General features: G+C 43.5%; 1 protein-coding gene across 19 annotated transcripts in view; it reads left to right on the top strand.

Moving 5' to 3' along the window:
- Positions 1-24110, top strand: part of OBSCN (obscurin, cytoskeletal calmodulin and titin-interacting RhoGEF) — a 199853-nt gene that overhangs the window by 30919 nt on the left and 144824 nt on the right. For 17 of the 19 annotated variants that reach the window (XM_054814826.1, XM_054814843.1, XM_054814831.1 and 14 more), the window contains exons 8-19: positions 1825-2097; positions 5253-5528; positions 6258-6533; positions 7078-7353; positions 12825-13100; positions 13645-13920; positions 17994-18263; positions 19381-19656; positions 20114-20389; positions 20847-21122; positions 22327-22602; positions 23695-23970. In XM_054814826.1, the coding sequence (XP_054670801.1) occupies positions 1825-2097; positions 5253-5528; positions 6258-6533; positions 7078-7353; positions 12825-13100; positions 13645-13920; positions 17994-18263; positions 19381-19656; positions 20114-20389; positions 20847-21122; positions 22327-22602; positions 23695-23970 (3303 nt within the window). The remainder of the gene's footprint in view (positions 1-1824; positions 2098-5252; positions 5529-6257; positions 6534-7077; positions 7354-12824; positions 13101-13644; positions 13921-17993; positions 18264-19380; positions 19657-20113; positions 20390-20846; positions 21123-22326; positions 22603-23694; positions 23971-24110) is intronic. The other 2 variants (XM_054814829.1, XM_054814834.1) reach the window with 2 other exon arrangements.

Raw genomic sequence — 24110 nt, 5'->3', positions numbered from 1 at the left:
GACGTCTAAGAAGTCTCCTTCAGACTGCCGTGGCTGTATTTTTCACTCTGGTTTTCTAAGGAAGTGAAAGGTGCGTGAATGAACCCATCTCCCTCTTCTTCCTCCCAAATTTTGTGACCTGTGGACTGACCTTCAGTAATGCTGGTGGAGAAGTAGAGGTCTCGGCAGTGTTTGGCCCCTGCAGGCTTCATGGGTGTTGGGGGCTGGGTAGAGGAGAAGGACTGCGGTGTTTCCCTGCTGAAGGGAAAGCTCCACTGTTATAAGTCATTAGAGAAACAAAAGGAATCAGAGGTTCCAAGAAAAAAAACAATAAAAAAGGAGGGTTTTCTCTGGTTTGAATGCTTCTGGTATGACTTCTTTACACATAGATATTGCTTCTTAATGAACCCTAGAAAACAGGGCTGGTAGGGAACTGGAGAGGTCAAATGCAAGCTCCTGTCCTTGCCACGAGCTGGTGATTGAATGGAGTCCCTTGAGGACCAGAACTGGAGAGGGCCCTTGGCTGCACCATCATGTCCTTCCCTTTCCCTGTTTATTTGCTGTAGGGTATTTCTTAGTCTTAGGTTGGGGGAGATTTGGGACCAAGGGTTTATTTTTCTTTCTTACCTGTGTTCTGCTTGGCAAGTCAACTGACTCTTCATTTTTAGATCTCCAGACTCTGCCGCTGTACAAGCTGGTGAATATTGGTTCCCTACCAAATATTTGTAATTAAAAGCACTACCACAGATTTGGTTCTCTACCAAATATTTGTCTGTAATTAAAAGCACTGCTGCAGACTTGAAGACATATAATGTACTTAAAAGCAAGGAAAAAATGCAATATCCATCCTTGTGGGTAGTGTCTATGCACTAAAGGAGAACTCCCATGTGTTGCACCAGGACGTAGCACTGATAGTAACACCTTGGGAGCAAAAGTCTGAGGGAGTCACAGTTAGCTGGTCCAGATCATGGACTGTATCGCTTGTTACAATATCAGCAGTGAAAGCTAATAACTCTCTGCAGAATGCCTGGCAAAAGCAGTTGTTAATTTGTATTGTGCAAGTATGTTCTTGAAATTAAGGAAAAACTGCATACATAATCAAGGCTTTGATTTCAGTAGCTTTGACTGCACAGTCCCAACAAAGTGACTTGTTTGTGTGTGGTGTTTTAAAATAATATGTTAACAAGATGTTTGAAAACGAATTCCATTCTCTAGAGTAAGATGGAACTGTGGTTTTAGGCTCACATTTTTAGCTAGGATATTGGTGGCGTTTTGAATCTTTGCTTTGAGACAATTGGTGACTCAATTATTCCACTACATGTTAATATGGTGCCAGATTTACTGTTTATCTTTTATGCTCCAGTTAATTTCCAGGAAGAAATTTCATTTCCGTCCTATGTGATATCTGTATAGATTTTTAATTTAATATAACTTGAACTAGTTTATATTTTAACCTCTTTTAGAGTTGATTTATTTGCCAGGTGGTTACAATACAATGACTGAATAACATTCATTGCTTTCCCTCCAGTTTTCTTGTTTCATTTCTTTCCTCACCTCTCCCAGATATTTTCTTAAAGCCCTATTGCCCAGGGCTTCCTCTCCCCTGGACTCAGCCTCCTGAGTTGTATATGTGCTCTGGTTTTTGGACATGTGATAATCGAGTATATGGTTTATAAAGGCTGGAAATTTGGCTGCTTCTGCATTAGAATCAAGTAATTAGATCCATAATTAAGCATGCATATTTAGTTTTATGATAAATGAATACCTAATGTAGATGTAAGTGTATGTGTTTACCGATGTCCACACAATTCTTTACCAGTGCTGTGTACCTGTATTTTGTTTCAGCACTTCCAAACTTCATAAACAAAGAGAAAAGTGGAGGTGTTATCAGGGCCATCGCTGGAAAACAGGCTGAATTTGTTTCTGAGACCTCCGAGGCCAACGTCATGGTTAAGTGGTACAAAAGTGGCAAAGAAATCACAGCCAGCAAGAAATTCACCATGGAAGATAAAGGAAAACTGCATAAGCTTGTGGCTTCAGCTGTGACAAAAGAAGATGAAGGAATATACACGTGCAAAATTGGAGACGATACTCTTATTTTTGATTTAAAAGTCTCAGGTAAGTTTGTGGTGGAAGTACGGGATCAGAGTCTGTGTAGAAATTCAGGACTTCCTTCATTATACTTGTCTTACCTTGAAATTTGCCAGATTTTTTGGGCCAAGATTGCACAGCACTGTTTCAGAGACTCTCACCCTTACTGTGGTCCTTATGGAAATCCACAATATGGGCAAATAGTGTAACGAAGCTGTTACGTATTGAAGTCAGCACATGCTTTTACTAGGGCTGGAGTCATGACTCAAACACCCTACTGGCTGAACAGGCTGAGAGCCACGCCTGGCCTTTATTCTTTTAGCTCATCGTCTTTGAACCTCCTGACAGAGGTGGTCCTAAAGCCTTGCTAGGACAGCCCTGTGTCCTCCTTTGACAAGTTTAACTCCTGATTTTGAGAGTCAAGTATCTCCTGCCATTCCCAAAGGACACTGTGATCTCTCGCCGCGGTACTGTAAGTGAAGCCATTAGTTCATGGCACATGCCCATCAGCATAAAGCACGTGCTAAAGCACGTGGCTGTCAGGTCAAGCCCAAAAGAGAAGTGCTTGTCACTGATGCGTTCCAGTCTAGGATGGCGCCAGAGTATAAAATGACACAAGAATTTATCTATGAAATTCAATATCTGTGAAATTCAACTGACTCAATTTGTGTAGCCTGATGGGAGCCTTTCTTCTAAAAGTGGTTTTCTGGCTTATGTCTTGAGCCTAATTTTTAACCCAGTCCTAAGTTACAAATTGAAATTCTACTGAGAGCTTCTCATGGCATGTCTACATGCTGCAGTACAATGCAATTTAAAAGAAGTAACAGCTGAGCACTTGTCACCTGTAAGTATCCATGTTACTATGATGCTGTCCATCATCTAACTAAAACCAGCAGAGCTGATTAATCTAGCACAGCACTGGAGTTGAGGGATTGCCACAGGGTTTACTAAGCTAGAGTGATTACTTTCCAGTTTACAGCTGGTGTTTGTTCAGGTATTCACGCTGCACCCTGCCTCCAGTTCTCGTTGGTTGAGAATCCAACACTGTGCAATTTCACTCTGAGCGTAATTCAGAGTCCCTGACTTTACACATTGAAAAATTGATCTAAAACAGCCAACTGACCTCAAAGGGCAATTCATACCATGTGATTTGAACTGTCCGATGAGAGCTATCTAAGACAGATTTAAAAAGTTTTCTGGAGCTACCTTTATCTGAACATCAAGTACAGAGGAAGTCTGCATGGTTACCTGAGACTGGATACCTAACTTTTTGATGACCGTGTGTAGCTTAGGTGAATCTCACCTGTAACTCCCATGACAAAACATCACGTGGCTCAGACAAAGAAAACTGGTATCTACTACGTAACTGTGTATCTCCAGGAACTTTTTTGATGAACAAGGATTGAGTTACAGCCTGTTAACAAAACCTTAGCTAGCGCAATTTTCCCCTTGTTTCACATGTCATCATAAAAAGTTCGAGAACACTAAGAAGCACTGCACAGTCAAGAGATGGTCTTAGGGCAAGGAAGCAATCTGTCTTTACGGTAATGAGTTACCCCATTAATCTTGAACAGCAGAATTCTGGAGGGACTACCCTTTCTTGATCATCTGATTTTTTAGAAATGTATCAGTCCTAATGATTATGATTTTTAATGAAATATTTGTTCGCTGATGCCACAGACGTTCCTGGTATGGGTGTAGCATAGCAATTGTCCTTGGGATACTCAGTGAGTGAAAGCGACAGTTGCTGCTAAAAGAAATGCAATACTAAGCTAAGGTTGGTTATAACTGACAGCCATCAGCTTGCTCTTCAGGCAAGGGCTGGCTTGATGGAATGAAGGGTATGAAATATCTGACATGCTCATTAGCTTGGGGACAGGGTGTTGGATAGGTTTGCTCACATTTTACACGCAAGGTGCCTGTCTCCACTTACTTAGTTGTCTTTGCTTTTACCTTTACAAATACACTTAGAAAAAAAATTGAGTTGATAAAAATGCTGTATGGTTGCGGCATACAAGCAAGAATGTCTACTGCTTGAGCTATATGAATTGTGAGCAGTTGTGAGTTCTCTACTGTGAAGATCAGTCTCAGCAGAAGGATGTGACACTATTGACTCATATATTAACTTAGTCCTCTTGCAGCTGGAGAATATCTTATCAATGAGATTATCCCATATGTACCCTGATCTGGTCTGGGGAAGAATTAGTCCAGTGGGACTGATCATCATGTGAACATGGGGCTGCAGAATGGACTCAGAAACATGTAAAAGAAGGCTCCTCATCACTTCTAACAAGATTTTTCTGAGACTTCTTGGATCTTTTCAAAGCTGTTTGTGAACTCAGGCATTGATGCATACTCCCTAGAGCTTGCTTGAAATCAGAAACAAGGAGTGGTGATTAAAATGTCTACAACTAGAGGGCATGTCATCTTGGTTTAAAAGATCCAGAAGGATATAGGAGAGGTTAATGTGATTGCACTGTAACTGAGAGCAATTATCTGAAGATCAGAGGAGGAGTTTGCACCATCAATCGGAAAGTCGGGCATCAACATTCATGGGTGTGAGACAGGAGCAGTGAATTAAAGCACACGTCAGGCTTTATGGTCTCATGATGTTGGGCCAGGTTCTGCTCATGGCTCTGTGCACATACAACTCCGGTAACAGAAACCACTGCGTCTGTGCTCTGCAGCAGCTTTCTTGCCTGACTTCTGAAAGGAAGGCAGAAAATGGATGTACATCAGTTAGGTAGATTTTGGTTGCAAGTCCAGATAGGCATAGATCCACGTCTATCTAGGACTTAATAAGGCTAGTATTAATGCCGCAGTGTAGACCTAGTTGGCTGATACAGTATAAAGGATTCATCAATACTCATTTCCCAAACTGGAGACTGTTATGGACTAACTCTCTGGATGATTTAAAACTTGGACAATGAGTTCCCTGGTAGAGATAATGCTGCTGTATCTCAGGAGGGCCTTTTCTGACTCATAACCACAGTTTCTTGCCATAACTGTTAACACTCTGTCATAGTCACATTGCACAGGTATGTACATTTACACCTCCAGAGGTCAAGCTTGATCACACAAGTGTGACTAATGATGAAATAATGATCAATCATTACTGTATCTTAACATTGTCCTGATAAGCCTGAACCAAGGTATAGACTGCTTTCTCTTTTTCTTTTCAGATGAACCTGTTAATTTTGTCAACAAGCCCAAAACAACTCCAGAAATATCAGTCAGTCCTTCTGAAGACCTTGAGCTGGTGTGTGAGGTGTCAGCTGTGAGTGGAGCTGTTGTATGGAAGAAGGATCAAACTGAGGTGAAGCAGGACCAGAGGACAACAATCATCTCCCAGGGGACACATCGCAAGCTCATCATCAAGAAGGTGACACAGCAAGACCAAGGGAGCTATACCTGTGAAACAAAGGATGACAGAACAACATTCCAAGTCAAAGTCAGAGGTGAGAAAATGCTAGACATGCTAAGGATAAAGGAATATTCCATTTTGGTTGGTATCTTACATTTGGAAAATCATCTCACCACCTCTCTGGGGTGAAATATTTCAGCCGTAGGACTTGTTGATATGACAGTTGGCTGAAAATCATTTTATACACACACTGTTGCATCCATGAATAGTTGTAACCACAAAAAAATAATGGGCAGGGATGATAACTTCCACACCTCTCACAATTAGCTGAGGTGTCTGCAGAAAATCCCTTGCAGAATCACATAACAAAAGCGCTGGGGTAGATAAAAGGTAAGGGGGAGGTGGGTGAAGACCTCTGATCAGATTGAGAATGAATTAATTTGAGTGACCCAAACAGGCAGAAAAAGAGCAGTGGTTCCTGGATATGAGGATACGAGGGCTGTTCCCTTTGAATTCACTGGAAGCTTGGAGAGTTATAGGAAGAGAAAAAGAGAAGAGGGAGGAGAGTTCAGGCAATGTGTGTTGGTGCTCTTAGTCCCAGGTTCAAATATGTCCTCAAATAATTTTTTAATTTTATCCCAGAATTCCCATATACCTCTTCACCTTCTATCAGTAAAATAGAGATGACGGTGCTTTCTTGTCTTAATGGGCTGTCATGATGGTACCTGTAAGGGGCAAGTATACTGAAACAGGGCCAAATTGATTAATCATTAGAGAAGACAACTACAAAAAGTTCTGTGTGACTATTGTGGCTTTCTTACAGAGACAGAAGACATGTTTACAAACAAGGACAAGGTCCAGAAGGAGGTGAAAGCTGCCCTATCAGAAGATGCCACCCTGAGCTGCGAGGTGGCCCAGGAGAAGACCGATGTGAAATGGTACAAGGAGGGGAAACTGATCACCTCGAGCAAGAAGTTCAAGGTGGAGTCGCAGGGCAAATCTCGTCGTCTGGTGGTGGGTCAGGTGGAGAAGAAAGATGCTGGGGAGTACACCTGCGAGGCTGCTGGCCAGAAACTGACCTTCAAGCTTGATGTCACAGGTGAGAGAAGATTCTTTGGCCCAGACTTCCTATTAAGAAAAATGAATGTTATAATTATTACATATCTTCTATGTAAAACATGATAAAATCTTTAGGATGGGGAGCTGCATCCTTGGAAAAACTTTGGGAGCAACCCACTGCTGTAGGAAAAGGGCTGTGAAAAATAGTAATTGCACATCTCCATCCTGACCTGTTGGTGCAATGGGAACAAACCTGCACCACATCTGATTGTCAGTGCATGTCAGAGCAGGGTCACGGTGGAGAGCATTTGGGTGTCTGCCCAATGTCTGCCCTCTTTTTCTTTCTCCTGGAAGGGCTCGTTTCAGCCTGAGGGGAGAATAGGGCAGTAAGGCTTGATGTATGTGAAGGTCTCTAAGGTGTCAGGTAAATGGCAGCTAGGGAAAGAAGGTGTCATGGAGACTCCTTCCAGACGCATTGCCGTGCTGGGTCTGTAGAGTGGTAGAATGGATTCAGCTTTCCAAGTCACTCTCTGCCTCCTGATCCTCTTGCAAGCGGGCTGATTAACGTCTGTCTCTCTTTTCAGAGCCAGAAGTTGTGTTTACAAACAAGGACAAGGTCCAGAAGGAGGTGAAAGCTGCCCTATCAGAAGATGCCACCCTGAGCTGCGAGGTGGCCCAGGAGAAGACCGATGTGAAATGGTACAAGGAGGGGAAACTGATCACCTCGAGCAAGAAGTTCAAGGTGGAGTCGCAGGGCAAATCTCGTCGTCTGGTGGTGGGTCAGGTGGAGAAGAAAGATGCTGGGGAGTACACCTGCGAGGCTGCTGGCCAGAAACTGACCTTCAAGCTTGTCGTCACAGGTGGGAGACATATTTCATTGCCTTTTCTTTGTGCCTGTGTGTTTTCTCCCATTTTCTATGAAAATATTAGAAATGCTGTTCAAATACTTTATACTTTCTGATGTTGTTCTAAGCTACCGTTTGAGTGAGGTTATATAGGACCGGGGAGATCTACAGGTTATGTGTAGGTATCCTGATATCAGCCCCTCAACTCCACGTACGTCTCCTTAGGCTCAGATAGTGAATCAAGATTTTTTGTTAGCAGGCACTGTGTTAAAGGACCTCTTCCAATTTGATCATTGGTATAGGTATTCCTCCTCTTGTTGTTGCTAGTCTTCCACAGAAGTCACTGTTTTCTTCCCTCTTTATTTCATCTTTTCTCTACTCAATGTCTTCCCTCCCAAAACAGAGAATTGCTTCAATTATTCCACAGTCTGGCTGTGCAAACACATATGTGAGCACAGCCTCATAACTCTATGCACCATAAATCTTTTGTGGATGATGAACAGAAATGGATACAGGTAAGTACAGATATTATGATTTGTATTTAACAACCTTTCATCCAGCTCTTCCTCTACCACTTCCTTCATCTGTCATTGGTTGTGATTTGTAAAGCTATGACAATCATAGAATGATTGGGTTGGAAGGAATATTAAACATCATCTAGTTCCAACCCGCCTGCTATGAGCAGGGACACACTCCATGAGACCAGGTTGCCCAAAGTCCCATCCAGCCTGGCCTTGAACACTTGCAGGGCTGGAGCATCCACAACTTCTCTGGGCAACTTCTTCCAGTGCCTCACCACCCTCACAGTAAAGAATTTCTTCCTAACATCTAATCTAATTCTCCCCTCCTTCAGCTTCAGGCCATTCCCCCTTGCCCTACCACTCCATGCCTTAGGAAACAGTCCCTTTCCAGATCTCTTGTAGGCCCTCTTTAGGTGCTGGAAGGCTGCTGGAAGGTCTCCCCGGAGCCTTCTCTTCTGCAAACTGAACAACCCCCAACTCTCTCAGCCTGTCCTCACAGGAGAGGTGCTCCAGCCCTCAGATCATCTTCATGGCCTCCTCGGGACTCACTCCAACAGGTCTTGTACTGAAGACCCCAGAGCTGGATGCAGTACTCCAGGTGGGGGTCTCATGAAAGCAAAGTAAAGGGGGAGAATCACTTCCCTTGACCTGCTGGTCACACTTCTTTTGATGCAGCCCAGGATACAGTTGGCTTTCTGGGCTGCAAGCACACATTGCCAGCTCATGTTGAGCTTCTCATCAACCAACACCCCCAAGTCCTTCTCCTCAGGGCTGCTCTCAATCCAGAGTCGTTGAGTACCTCAGCCTTCTCCATACCCCAGGTAACCAGGTCTCCCATTTCCTTCTGGAGAGGGCCCATGTTTTCCCTACTCTTCCTTTTATCACTGACATACCTATAGAAACCTTACTTGTTGCCCTTGATGTCCCTGGAAAGATTAATCTCTACCAGGGCTTTAACTTTCCTAACCTGATCCCTGGCTGCTCGGAAAATGTCTCTGTATTCCTCCCAGGCTACCTGCCCTTGCTTCCACCCTCTGTAGGCTTCCTTTTTGTGTTTGAGTTTGCCCAGGAGCTCCTTGTTCATCCATGCAGGCCTCCGGGCATTTTTGCCAGACTTCCTCTTTGCTGGGATGTGTTGCTCTTGAGCTTGGAGGACGTGACCCTTGAATACCAACCAGCTGTCTTGGACCCCTCTTCCTTCCGGGGCTTTGTCCTATGGTACTCTACCAAGCAGGTCCCTGAAGAGGCCAAAGTCTGCTCTCCTGAAGTCCAGGGCAGTGAGTTTGCTGTGTGCCCTCCTCGCTGCCCTGAGGATCTTGAACTCTGCCATCTCATGGTCACTGCAGCCAAGGCTGCCCTTGAGCTTGACATTCCCCACCAGCCCCTCCTTGTTGGTGAGAACAAGGTCCAGCATGGCACCTCTCCTCATTCACTCCTCTATCACTTGGAGGAGGAAGTTATCATCAACGCATTCCAAGAACCTGCTGGATTGCTTGTGCCCTGCTGTGTTGTCCCTCCAACAGATATCAGGGTGGTTGAAGTCCCCCATGGGAACCAAGGCTTGTGAACATGAGGCTGATCAAAACAAGGAATCTATTTTCTCCTCTGCTTTCTTACGGCATCAAACACATTGGGACTGTAATGCTGGCAGATGTCTGGCACTGTATCAGCTATGTAGAAGAGCAACTGCATTGGGAGTCTATTGACTTTCCTGCTCGCAGCCATGCTGGAGACCTGAAGTCCTTGCAGGGCATAGCTCGAGTGCTGTTCCCTTGTAAAGGTTGCAGTCTTTACTGCTCTCCTGCTGTCTTGGGGTACCCTGCTCCCTCCATCTTCTATGTGCAGCTGCTGCTATGGCATAAAGCTTTGCTACTCCCCATAGCGTATATTGTAAGCCATCAACTGTTATGTGTGACTACTCTGCATGGGGTACACAGGGTGTGAGTTTGGGGCACTTTGGCTCTTTTTCATTAATTGTGTAGTCATGCTTTTGGCTCAGGGAACTGCTAGTTTCAGTGAAGGATGGATTACAGTAAGGCTAGGTTTGAGAGGCATCTTTCAGAGAAAATGCAACATGAGCATTGATAGACCATTGGTATAAACCAAGTTCATGCTCAGCTGCTGAAACCAGTTCATACATTACTGCACAGGTGTAGTCAGAAAACACAGAAATGCAGTGCTTTTACACTTGAATTTCTCTAGCTGAGGGCTATTCTTAGCTGTCTGCCTCAGAGAGCAAAGATTTTCAGTTCTCTTTCAAACCGGATGACTTCACGGCTGCACAGGGTAATGTAACACCTTTCCCCCTTTGTCGTAAGCAGAGAGTGCTTGCCTGGCTACCGTTGCTGTATTTCTCGTATGTACCACTGTAACATGACTTGCAAGTCCAACACTCACTGGAAAATGATCTAGTGTGAAAGTCAGGGGGGATTATGAGTACTCTGAGTGGTTGGCTCTTTTGCTGCAGAAATCCTCATCTTACTAGATTATCCCAAAGCACAGGGGCTTTCTGTTTCTTAATTTATCCTGTTACCATCGGACTCAGAAAGCATTTCAGGGTTCCTGTACTCCAGGGCTCCGCTGGTAGCACAAAACCTTCCCTATTTAAGGACAGCTTGAAGGTTAGATGCTCAGTGTTGTGTACTGGGATGCAGCTATAGCTTTTTGGCTTAATATAAAAAGAAGCAGGTGCTGCACACCTTGGCACTGGGCTAGATATGTAGCCAAAAGAGGTGATTCTGAAATCTCATTATTTCAAGATTCATGGTATGTAGAGAAATCCTTGTTTGAAGCTGGTGAAAGACCCATGTCCTGAAAATGCTTTTCCTCAGTTTTAGTGGAACTTCACTAACTGGTTTCAGCTGAGATTGGAAATGTCATCTGCACTGAATACTCGTTTAACTTTAAAATAAGTTTCTAAGGCAAACTACTAGCTAGTATAAATCACTTTGTAAGCTGATTAAAAGTATTAGTCACATTTCCTATCAGTATAAAAGAGGTTTATATTAAAGGGCAAGAATGGAGTAGGACAAGTGAGTAACCCATTTGGAATACGCCTGCCCTGCTAACTTGAAATTTTACATACAGCACCCACTGACACAGACTGGTTTGTGTTAAACTCATTTGTTTAGTGCACCCTGCATATTCACTGTCCAAGTTGTAGAAGGAAGTTGAAATGTTTATATTTTTGCAACTAGTTTTGAATGCAAACCATGGTGTATGCTCGAGCTCTTTTTGATATCAAAATGCTGCTTAATCTGCAGTGGGCTGACGTATGCCTTTGAGGAGTTTTGCATCACCCAGCATAGGCCATGTATGCTGCCTTGTTAATGACACCTTAATGACAATGACACCTCCTTACACCCCTTCTACAGTCAATATAAACAGAGGAGCTCAAATTTAGAGCATATAAGCTGGGTTCCTGCTTTGGCTTGCTCCCTGCAGGACCTCTCTCTTTCCATAGACTGCGCAATATTGATGGCAAGCCTGTATGATGTGGCTCCCAGGATTGCATGTAGTGCCACGGTCAGCAGGGTAGGAACTTGACCTGAACTTACCCCTACTCCTTATGCTCCCAGGCAGCTGCTGCCACTCAGAATACAGACATGAGGCACATAGTATGCAGAGGAGAAAGTCATCAAGGAGGAGGAAAGGATGGCACTAGGAGGCTGCAGAGAGTGACTGGGGGGGAGGAAGGCAGTAGCACAGGTTATGGAAGGGGTTCACCATGATTGCCAGGGAGAACCAAGAGCCTCCCAGGTTTCCTTAACCAGGTGACCCCGATGCCTAAAGCTGGGTGGATGAATTCTCTTCCATGCTTACACTGCAACTGAAGGGCAATGGCAACCCCATACACTTGCTACTTCTACATTTGTCTTTGGAGCTTGTGCTTCTGTAGCAGTGAAATCATGCTCAAGTGCATACCTGGAACATAAACAGGCATAGGCCACCTATGCTAAATGCTGGATAGTTGTTGCTATGTGATATCCATCATGGAGGCATACCAGAAATACTTGACACTTATTCTGCAGTTATTTCTTAGGGTAAATCAGTGGGAAAAAAGGTGGCAGCCCATTTATTTAGGGTCTATTTGCCCTCCCACATCTCAAATTTACACTAATATAAAAGCTAACGGCGACCACACCAGTTGTTGGTAAAAGGAGAACCAGCTAAAGCAATCATCAAAGTAATCGGTAAAAGATGCAGTTTATCAGTCAGTCCTATGTAGCAAGGTGAAAGTTGAATCTTTTCAATGCATATACCTAACTAACTACTAATTACACAACGTAGCCTTTTGATGCCAGCTCCACTTGTTGAGATTGAAGTTCTAAGTGGTATTGTGGAGGAAAGTAACTTTAAGCACTTCATTCTTGTTGCTTGTGTTAACTTTTAAGATAAAATGCCTTATGGCCAGTTTCCTGAAAAATTAGAGATTTCCAAGGAAAGAAAAATAGACTTCAAATTTTATAGGCCAGTTTTGTGTATAATATAGGCCAAGTACTTTTCCGTGTTAAGAACTGTATCTTTGTCATTTCTTTGGGATTGAGTTACAAGATATTTTCTGAACAACACCCAGTCTTAATCTAAAATACCAAGATGCTGGTAAATTCCTGTAAATAATGTGATAGTGAAAGTGGCAACTCATAACTGTGCTCTATTTAGCTAGTTTGAAATTTGCAGCATACAAATATCAAAGACACAAAGGGGGGAATTTATCTTTGTCTTTATGATAAGAAAATTGAAAATGAGGCAGTTGAGCTTTTTGTGAATACTAGTCAGAGAGGTATGAAAATTATACGGACTATGTTTTGAGAGTGCGTTGTTCTGTGTGATAAAAACAACTGCAAAACAATGTTGCTTACAAGAAACGACCCTGTAGAACACCTACACAAAATACATGTAATATCTTCTTGTCATAAACTGTTTATATCTTACGTATTTTTCCCTAATGTTTCTCTATTTCAGAGGCAGAGGATGCATTTATCAACAAGGACAAAGTGAAGAAAGAGGTGAAAGCTGCACCATCAGAAGATGCCACCCTGAGCTGCGAGGTGGCCCAGGAGAAGACCGATGTGAAATGGTACAAGGAGGGGAAACTGATCACCTCGAGCAAGAAGTTCAAGGTGGAGTCGCAGGGCAAATCTCGTCGTCTGGTGGTGGGTCAGGTGGAGAAGAAAGATGCTGGGGAGTACACCTGCGAGGCTGCTGGCCAGAAACTGACCTTCAAGCTTGATGTCACAGGTGAGAGAAGATTCTTTGGCCCAGACTTCCTATTAAGAAAAATGAATGTTATAATTATTACATATCTTCTATGTAAAACATGATAAAATCTTTAGGATGGGGAGCTGCATCCTTGGAAAAACTTTGGGAGCAACCCACTGCTGTAGGAAAAGGGCTGTGAAAAATAGTAATTGCACATCTCCATCCTGACCTGTTGGTGCAATGGGAACAAACCTGCACCACATCTGATTGTCAGTGCATGTCAGAGCAGGGTCACGGTGGAGAGCATTTGGGTGTCTGCCCAATGTCTGCCCTCTTTTTCTTTCTCCTGGAAGGGCTCGTTTCAGCCTGAGGGGAGAATAGGGCAGTAAGGCTTGATGTATGTGAAGGTCTCTAAGGTGTCAGGTAAATGGCAGCTAGGGAAAGAAGGTGTCGTGGAGACTCCTTCCAGACGCATTGCCGTGCTGGGTCTGTAGAGTGGTAGAATGGATTCAGCTTTCCAAGTCACTCTCTGCCTCCTGATCCTCTTGCAAGCGGGCTGATTAACGTCTGTCTCTCTTTTCAGAGCCAGAAGTTGTGTTTGCAAACAAGGACAAGGTCCAGAAGGAGGTGAAAGCTGCCCTATCAGAAGATGCCACCCTGAGCTGCGAGGTGGCCCAGGAGAAGACCGATGTGAAATGGTACAAGGAGGGGAAACTGATCACCTCGAGCAAGAAGTTCAAGGTGGAGTCGCAGGGCAAATCTCGTCGTCTGGTGGTGGGTCAGGTGGAGAAGAAAGATGCTGGGGAGTACACCTGCGAGGCTGCTGGCCAGAAACTGACCTTCAAGATTGATGTCACAGGTCAGGGATTATCTGATTATATATCTTTCTGCTGTAGATATAAAAAAAATTTCATAGTGACATGGATTTACTTCCAACCTTGGTCTATATGGGTCTGAAACAGAACTTAAGTGGGTTTTTTAAAGGTCAATGTTAAGGGCATATGTTTGGATGCTTTGGGGAAAAGTTCACTTGGGCTAGTATTCTTTCCCTGATTTTGACCAGGAATGGTTGTTAAGAAAAAGGATGTAAGAACAAGACAAGCATACAGCAATCCTTCCAGTCTTTTGGAGTCTGTAGCTCCACTCTAAGAATCTGTAGTTTCTACCTCTGCTGGGACAGAGCTTTTCTTCCACATCTATACAAGCCATGGCTTTGCTGAGATAATTTGCAAATATGACTTCATGAGGAACTGCACAACACATATGATTTCGACTGATTTCAGATTGGTATCAGGTAGTTTGTGTCTGCTGGTGAAATACATTTCTGTCCTTGCTGCTAGGTTTTGTGGGGTTTTTTTTAAATATTATTTTAAATATTACTTCCTTTCTCATCTTCCTTTCTTCTCTTCTGCTTGAAAGGGTTATGTGGGAAGAACACCTAAATTTGTTGTAGCTGTTTCTTATCTGATTGTGGACCAGAAGAAAACTTCAAAGATGCATGCAATTAAAAACATAACCCAGGAAGTGATGTGGGACAATATAGTTTGATGCAAAGATTTGCCCTTTCATTCTTTCAGTGGATTCACCCAACCCTAGAATCTAACCACGCCTGTTTAGAGTGGGTGCATCTATATGCAGCCTGGTGCACCGGTCACACCTCTGAGCTTTTTATTCTGGACTCAGCTATGAATGTGGTTACGTATCTTCCATGCTGGAGGTGGTTTGTGGCTGACCTGCTCCCAGTGTGGCCTGAGTAAGAGCATGACATCACAGCATTGAGATTCACATGACTGCCAGTTGTGGGTCTTGCTGAGGTACAAACTTACTGGGTTTCATTCTGCTTCCTCTGCCATGTCTGCGTTCTGTGGTATACATTGCTGGGGAGTGACCCTACAAGGAAATTGGAGACAAATTTACCTCATTCTCCTTTGTAGATGGCAACTCTCCTTTGTGGCAGAAAAACTATGGTAATACTTATTTGATGGCTCAGTTATACGACTTTTTTTCTGTACCTCTGTGCAGGTTGCAGGAATAATACAGGGTAGGACTGAGATCATTATTTCAAACAATGAATGTCTGATAGCAGAAGCTGTTAGGAAAAATTGTAGCAGATTATAAATGAAACAGTGAAAGGCAGAAATTAACAAAGGGTCTTATCACAGTGTTTGAAGGAAGAGCTCTTCTTAGCTTCCTGTGGAAGGATCTTCTCATCTGGGACCAGGAGAACTTTATCCTCTGCTGGATGCAACAAGGTGCTTGGGTGCTTGCAGCAGTTCTTTGTGCTTGCAACTTAGCCCAAAGGTCTGTCTCTGAGCGAGGAAAGCTGTTAACAGGAATAATGGAGGGTTGTGTGGGACTTTTCAGGTGAAAACACAAGGATTGGCCTCTTTTAGGACTTCTGAGAAACAGTCATATTCATAGGAGAAAATCCCATGGCTTGGACAGTGGGAATTAACTTTTTTGGGAAATGGCACCATCCTCTGCAGATTGACATGGGGGAGTCCTCACTATCACCAACCCTCTCTGCATGTCACATCCTCTCCGTAATTAGGGATAAGAAAGGTATCCTATCTCATATAAATTATTTTCATATCACAGGCTGTGAGGTACTTGGGTACCATGGAAAGGGGGACAGGCATTTGGACTGTTGCCCAAGCTCATTGCTGCCAGAGGGGCCATTACTCAGATTTTGCAAAAGGGTAAATGCAAGAAAGGAGAGCAGAGAAGAATAGGCTCCCTCGCCACCGAGAGATTTACTGGTCACTTCAAAGGCAGAAATGGTGAGACCCATTGGGCTCTTGTTTAACACGACTGAGGAAGTACACCATAGAACCATAACTGGAAAATGCATCTTCCAAACCTCTTCTGCGCTTTAACCCTATATCACCTTTTTTTTCACATTACTGTTGATTAAAGATACAACTGAGCAGGAGTAACAACTAGACTTTGTGTAAGAAGTACCATTGCCCTGAGGGAAATTCAAACAAGAAACTGAAAGCTCTCACTGAACGGTTGCCTAGGATGAAACATAATGTGTGAACCTGGGAGTCACTCAGCCTCCTTGTGTAACATCCATTGCTTTGTACTGAAGGGCAAAACCTCTGCCTAGGGTGAGCATGAGAACCAAACTGAACAAGTTAGCTTGTAGAAGAACACTTTCTAGGAGCATTGGCTTGTTTTCTTCAGAAGTGTGATATGAAGAGCTCCGAAAGATGAAAACCACACTCTTTGCATCATGGCCCCGCTTTCCTTGTCTACATATACTTCTGGTGCTAGAGGCTCCCTTGCTAGATGTCTTAACCTCCTTCATGAGCTTGGATCCAGCCTGAATTTTGGCAAATCTTGCTCTATTAGTAGAGTTCCTGAGCCCAGAGACACAGCTTTCCAGCAGAGTTGTTCTTTTTTCCATTCCTTATTTGTGCTCTGTCCTTTAACTGATTTAAAAAGGTAGTTATATATATATATATATATAATTATTTTTTTCTTAGCTGACCTTGCTGATCCTTTCCTTCCTGTTCTTCTTCTGGGTAAGGTATAGATTTCTGAACACTTTCAGTGTGGTACCTGGTATCTTCACACTAATCTTGAAGAAGTTGTTAATCTGTTCTTCATGAATCAGTTCTCATAATTCATACAACTTTGCTAGTTCCAAATAAGTGCGTTACAGAGATATTTTTAATTCCTCTATTTACTGTAGACTAGATCATCTTACGATCCCTACATCCAAGGTTATTTCCCATGCCCAGCTTCTAAAATGATGTCCTTGGAATTTACCAAGACCAAACTTAAAATCAAATTACTGTTCTTAATTCAGTGATTGCTTGATTGGAAAATCTGACAGCTATTCCATCTGGAAATCCAAGATGCTACTGGCACAGCTCCAGTGGAGGCAACCAAGATGATAAGGGGGCTGGAGCACATCATACGAGGAGAGGCTGAGAGAACCGGATTTGTTCAGCCTAGAGAAGAGAAGGCAAAAGGGAGCTTTTATTCCTCCCTGCAGCTATCTAATGGGAGGATATAGAGTCCACAACTCCACGTTCTTCTCAAAGATGCATGGTACTACAAGAAGAGGCAAAGTATCCCAGCTGGAACATGGGAGGTTCAGAAAAGATATTAGGAAAAACTTGCACCGTCAGGGTGGTCAAGCTCTGGAACAGGAGCCTTGAGGTTGTGGAATCTTCATCGCTGGAGATATTCATAACTCAATGGGACGTGGCCCTGAGTAACTTGATGTAATTTTATCCCCTCTGAGTGGGGAAGTGGGACTGGATGACCTCCAGAGATCACTCCTAACCTAAATTATTTTATGACTGTGATTTTGTACTATTAGTAGCACATGTTCTGTAGAATATATCTGGGAAGTGATGCTATTCCATAAGGACACAACTCCATATAAATCTTTGTGAAGGTACTCTAGTTGTTATGCATCTATTTCATAACCCTTTTGTTTTTTTTCTGAATATTATTTGGACCCAAGTACGGGAACAGCGTTGGCAAATGAAAGGTCGTGTTTGGAGTATATCCTGTTTACTGTGAATATGCAGCCCAGCCTTCTCTGCAAGTGAGCAAAACATGCCCTTCTTCCCCAAGATAGCACATCCTGCTTGGCCTGTAGACATTGACCCTACAGAGTGTCTGCAGGAAAGCTGGTGTAAGCCTAAAGATGAGGCATGGCAGTTGTTCTTGCTACTCAAATGAGCAGCATCTGGAAACTGTGCTATCTGGAAGCAAGCGGTTCCTGTCAGTGCTTCCTCAAGCATTTTCTTAACTCTGACACTGTTAGCCTTTTTAATCTTACAGCTGCTTTGTTTAAACTGTAATCTACCAGGTGGTCTCCCACGGAAAACCCAATACCATATGATCTTGGAGGGAAAGCTTTCACTTTCATGGGTTTTTTTCAAGATTTTTCCCCTCTTTCCAATCTTGCAGATGATGTGTTTGAACACAAAGACAAAGTGCAAAAGGAGGTGAAGGCAGTGTTGAAGGAGAACACCACCCTGAGCTGCGAGGTGGCCCAGGAGAAGACTGATGTGAAATGGTACAAGGAGGGGAAACTGATCACCTCGAGCAAGAAGTTCAAGGTGGAGTCGCAGGGCAAATCTCGTCGTCTGGTGGTGGGTCAGGTGGAGAAGAAAGATGCTGGGGAGTACACCTGCGAGGCTGCTGGCCAGAAACTGACCTTCAAGCTTGATGTCACTGGTGAGTGAATTTGCTGCATCCCTATTTTATATCCTGAAAAACTGAAGGAGACGAAAGTTATGTGGCTTGGCAAATTCCATCTCAGCATGCAGTGACTGGGCCAGCATTTAAGTTTTGCTGGTTTACTCCTGCAGCTGGATTCACAGTGTTAGATCTGTCTCCCTTCTTTGAAAACTAAGAATGCAGTGGATTTCTGCAGCCTAAGACCAGGGCAGGCTGATGATGATCAGGAAATTTCCCTGAGAATCTGGTGAAGATGCACTGATAGCAAAATGAGAACTCAATAATTGCAGGAGAAATTAAAGGACACAGCAAATCTCCTGAGCACGTGCATTTCCTTCCTGAAATAAAGTATCTCTTTATTATCAAGGAAACCTTTTTATCATGGTCTCTTTCAACTGGAAGGAAATACTAGAACTGTTCTCAGAAGCAGTAGCTGAGGAAACCAGGTCTTTTCATCACAATATTAGCGAGGACTAATTTTAACCTTGACATCCCTCAGTTGGATCTTGATCAATTTAAAGCAAATTGAGGAGTTCATATATTAGACTGCTTTTTGATTCTGGCATGGTGCAGTGCAAAGCAAATGCCATGGGAGCTGGCTAGTTTTCATTCAGTAGAGAAACATAGTACTGAGATGACACATCTTTAGAACATTTGGGAAATAAAGATATACACACAGAACAGGCTCACAAAGTTTGTTTGCTAAGACTAGCTTTGCTTTTGCTGGCAAAGCAAATTGCAGCTCTTGGATGGTTTGGACAATTTAATGCTTGTCCTCTTACAGCAAACAGGTTTCTTACAGACTGTATCCACCGGTGTGCTGCTGGACATTGGGATATGTGAAATTCTTTTCTGCAAATATTGGAGAAGGATAGTGGTGCAAATGAAATCAACTTCGGGGCCATCTAAGCTGTCCTGGACTGCCAATAAAGGAGTCCTTCACCTGCACTTGATGTAATTCAAATGTTAACAATTCAGTTGATGGTGTTGACAGGGAACGTGAATGGGAAATCCATTTCAGCACCACAATCCAAAGACTGAGGCGTGCATTTGGGAAGGGGGCTGTGTGTGAAAGATGAATTTTCTAAATCTGCCCCTGTACCCTTAATTCCAGAGGCAGAAGATGCTTTCATCAACAAGGAGAAGGTGCAGAAAGAGGTGAAAGCTGCACCATCAGAAGATGCCACCCTGAGCTGCGAGGTGGCCCAGGAGAAGACCGATGTGAAATGGTACAAGGAGGGGAAACTGATCACCTCGAGCAAGAAGTTCAAGGTGGAGTCGCAGGGCAAATCTCGTCGTCTGGTGGTGGGTCAGGTGGAGAAGAAAGATGCTGGGGAGTACACCTGCGAGGCTGCTGGCCAGAAACTGGCCTTCAAGCTTGATGTCACAGGTGAGAGAAGATTCTTTGGCCCAGACTTCCTATTAAGAAAAATGAATGTTATAATTATTACATATCTTCTATGTAAAACATGATAAAATCTTTAAGATGGGGAGCTGCATCCTTGGAAAAACCTTGGGAGCAACCCATTGCTGTAGGAAAAGGGCTGTGAAAAACAAAGTACTGATTGCACCTCTCCATCCCCACATGTTGGTGCAACCAGAACAACTCTGCAACACAGCTGTTTTTCAGTGAATTTCAGAGCATGGTCATGGTGGAGAGCAGAAGGATGCACTCACCAAAACAAAACACAAAACAACTCACTATAAAACAGTATGAAGGTTCTAGCAATAGCTTTAGATGTCTACTGTCAAGTCAGAGGCTTGGTTTCCAGTGTTACCTGTAAACCACAAGAGGGATTGGGCAGTATCATATCTTAGAGATGCTCTGAATTTCTCTCTCTTTTCAGAGCCAGAAGTTGTGTTTACAAACAAGGACAAGGTCCAGAAGGAGGTGAAAGCTGCCCTATCAGAAGATGCCACCCTGAGCTGCGAGGTGGCCCAGGAGAAGACCGATGTGAAATGGTACAAGGAGGGGAAACTGATCACCTCGAGCAAGAAGTTCAAGGTGGAGTCGCAGGGCAAATCTCGTCGTCTGGTGGTGGGTCAGGTGGAGAAGAAAGATGCTGGGGAGTACACCTGCGAGGCTGCTGGCCAGAAACTGGCCTTCAAGCTTGATGTCACAGGTGAGAGAAGATTCTTTGGCCCAGACTTCCTATTAAGAAAAATGAATGTTATAATTATTACATATCTTCTATGTAAAACATGATAAAATCTTTAAGATGGGGAGCTGCATCCTTGGAAAAACCTTGGGAGCAACCCATTGCTGTAGGAAAAGGGCTGTGAAAAACAAAGTACTGATTGCACCTCTCCATCCCCACATGTTGGTGCAACCAGAACAACTCTGCAACACAGCTGTTTTTCAGTGAATTTCAGAGCATGGTCATGGTGGAGAGCAGAAGGATGCACTCACCAAAACAAAACACAAAACAACTCACTATAAAACAGTATGAAGGTTCTAGCAATAGCTTTAGATGTCTACTGTCAAGTCAGAGGCTTGGTTTCCAGTGTTACCTGTAAACCACAAGAGGGATTGGGCAGTATCATATCTTAGAGATGCTCTGAATTTCTCTCTCTTTTCAGAGCCAGAAGTTGTGTTTACAAACAAGGACAAGGTCCAGAAGGAGGTGAAAGCTGCCCTATCAGAAGATGCCACCCTGAGCTGCGAGGTGGCCCAGGAGAAGACTGATGTGAAATGGTACAAGGAGGGGAAACTGATCACCTCGAGCAAGAAGTTCAAGGTGGAGTCGCAGGGCAAATCTCGTCGTCTGGTGGTGGGTCAGGTGGAGAAGAAAGATGCTGGGGAGTACACCTGCGAGGCTGCTGGCCAGAAACTGACCTTCAAGCTTGATGTCTCAGGTGAGAGAAGATTCTTTGGCCCATCATTCCTATTTCTAGAATATTTAGAAAAATTAATATTATTTCCTAAGGATTTTTCCTGTTACGTTTCAAATTTTTGGAGAACATCATTGCGATGGCCTAGCTCTGATGTGGAAATTGGACAAAGAGTTGCAAATGCAGTTCTCTCTCTATCATCTATGTAAAACTTTATAAAACCCATAAAACGGGGAGCTGCATCCTTGGAAAAACTTTGGGAGCAACCCACTGCTGTAGAAAAAGGCTGTGAAAAATACTAATTGCACATCTCCATCCTGACCTGTTGGTGCAATGGGAACAAACCTGCACCACATCTGATTGTCAGTGCATGTCAGAGCAGGGTCACGGTGGAGAGCATTTGGGTGTCTGCCCAATGTCTGCCCTCTTTTTCTTTCTCCTGGAAGGGCTCGTTTCAGCCTGAGGGGAGAATAGGGCAGTAAGGCTTGATGTATGTGAAGGTCTCTAAGGTGTCAGGTAAATGGCAGCTAGGGAAAGAAGGTGTCGTGGAGACTCCTTCCAGACGTGTTGCCGTGCTGGGTCTGTAGAGTGGTAGAATGGATTCAGCTTTCCAACTCACTCCCTACCTCCTGATCCTCTTGCAAGTGGTATGATTAATGTGTCTTCTGGAGAACAAGAGGATTTCACTATTTGGATGTAAGCATGTAAGATGAGCTGAGCTTTTCTCAAGGCTGCATGATAAGTAATAACACAGTCCTGAACATGTCTGTCCTGGTCTAGCACCCTTCTCACTTAACAAAATGACCTAAGAGGCAGTGGAGGCAACTATTGAGAACCAAAGAAATCAACAATATGGGGCTGTTACACAGCATGGGACAGCTCTTGCCTCTAAAAATTTGTTAATTTGCACTCAACTTCAACCAAAATTATCCTGTCTTGACTGGACCCTGCTATACAATGCTCTTAAGAATCATCCCAACAATCTTCTACCTCACTGCCGTCAATATAATAATCTCTACGTGACTTGTGACAAAGCAACAAAAAACTTCAAACAAACAAAAAAACCCCGTAAAAATGCCACCACAAAACAGTTTACATGTTCTTGCAATAGCTTTATATGTCTATTGTCAAGTCAGAGGCTTGGTTTCCAGTGTTACCTGTAAACCTTGATAAAGGGATAGGGCAGCATCCTATCTTGGAGACACTTTGAATTTCTCTCTCTTTTCAGAGCCAGAAGTTGTGTTTACAAATAAGGACAAGGTCCAAAAGGAGGTGAAAGCTGCCCTATCAGAAGATGCCACCCTGAGCTGCGAGGTGGCCCAGGAGAAGACCAATGTGAAATGGTACAAGGAGGGGAAACTGATCACCTCGAGCAAGAAGTTCAAGGTGGAGTCGCAGGGCAAATCTCGTCGTCTGGTGGTGGGTCAGGTGGAGAAGAAAGATGCTGGGGAGTACACCTGCGAGGCTGCTGGCCAGAAACTGACCTTCAAGCTTGATGTCACAGGTAAAACATACCTTGTCTGAATTACAGGAGACAATAATAAAGTCATAACTGTACTATTACACTCTGACTCAGTTGCAATAGTCTGGGCTTTCTTGCAGCCTGTATGGTTCACCTGATTTTCTGTACCTGATTGCCTGGATTTGTAGAAATGAGAATTGGCTTTAGCATGCCACAAAGGCCTATCTCATTCTCAGTCTGTCTATATAATAATAGTAGCAGATATAAATATAATAGAAATAATAATCAGGATATTATTCAGAGCTCTCCTACTCCTGAGATCCCAAAGGGTGATTATTGTGCATTGAACCTCTTGAAAGGAAAGAGCCATTCAAAAATCCTTTTCTTGTTAGACTTCCGATCTCATTTCTGAAAACTTAGAGGCTGGAATGTTTTGTCATTTGCAATTTCATTCAGCAGAAGACCTTGAGATGGGTTGAAAACTCTGCACTTTTTCTGACTTTGGGCTGTTGTATATTTGAGATCTCATCCTTTTGAGATGCCTTACTGCCTCTGCCTGGTGCTGAATGTCCCCTTGCAGTGAAAGATTCCCAGCAATTGGTCTTTTGGAACAGGATTCACAAGGTGCCCAAACTGCTTTAAGCACATTGCAACAACCTTGAGTACCTTGCCAGCCATGATCCTGACCTACCTGAGCACTGTAAGGAGGTTGTATTTCCTTTGTCCCTTTGACAGTCACATTTGTGACAGTGGAAGAGAACATGAAGACCCTGTTCCAGAAGCCCTTAGTTCTCTATTTGTGTCCTAGGGCTTAAGTAAAAGGACTCTGAGAGCTTTTGGTGATATGCAGGACAAGTGTCTTTTGGAACGTTTGAATGAAATATTTTTTGCATGGTGGCTTGCAAGCATAGGATAGATGTCAAGGACCCTCTTGGTCCTTTTCATTCCTAGGGTCTTACTTCCCTGTCTTTTACATGGTGATTTGGTCACGCAGAATTGTAGATATTGCCCAGTGAAGGCAATTGGTTTTGGCAAGTGACAACCTAAATATTTTCTAAACCTCTGCACAGAAATTTGTAAGATTGATCTCACTTTAAGCCTTCAACCAATATTTTCTTCCTTTTCCGCACTCAGAGCCAAAACCTGCATTCATAAATGAGGAAAAGGTCCAGAAGGAGGTGAACGCTGTCCTGACAGAAAGTGCCACCCTCAGCTGTGAGGTAGCACAGGATGCAACCGAAGTGAAATGGTACAAGGATGGAAGACTGCTCATTTCCTCTAGGAAATTCAAAGTAGAAACTGTGGGTAAAACCCGGCGCCTGGTTATAGAGCAGCTGGAGAAGAAAGATGCTGGAGAGTACATCTGTGAGGCTGCAGGCCAGAAGCTGACTTTCAAGTTGAAACCAACTGGTGAGTACTCACTTTGAGGTGCTAAGTAGCAATCTGTGTGATTTAGAGGAAAACTGGATATTCCCTACCCAGCCACCATTTTCCCCGGAACAACATCAGTGAACCACATAACACATTAATTTGGCCTTTTTAATCTAGCA

The sequence above is a fragment of the Grus americana genome, chromosome 2 (genome assembly GCF_028858705.1).
Source record: "Grus americana isolate bGruAme1 chromosome 2, bGruAme1.mat, whole genome shotgun sequence".
Lineage (NCBI taxonomy): Eukaryota > Metazoa > Chordata > Aves > Gruiformes > Gruidae > Grus > Grus americana.
This window is presented reverse-complemented; position numbering and strand designations above follow the sequence as displayed.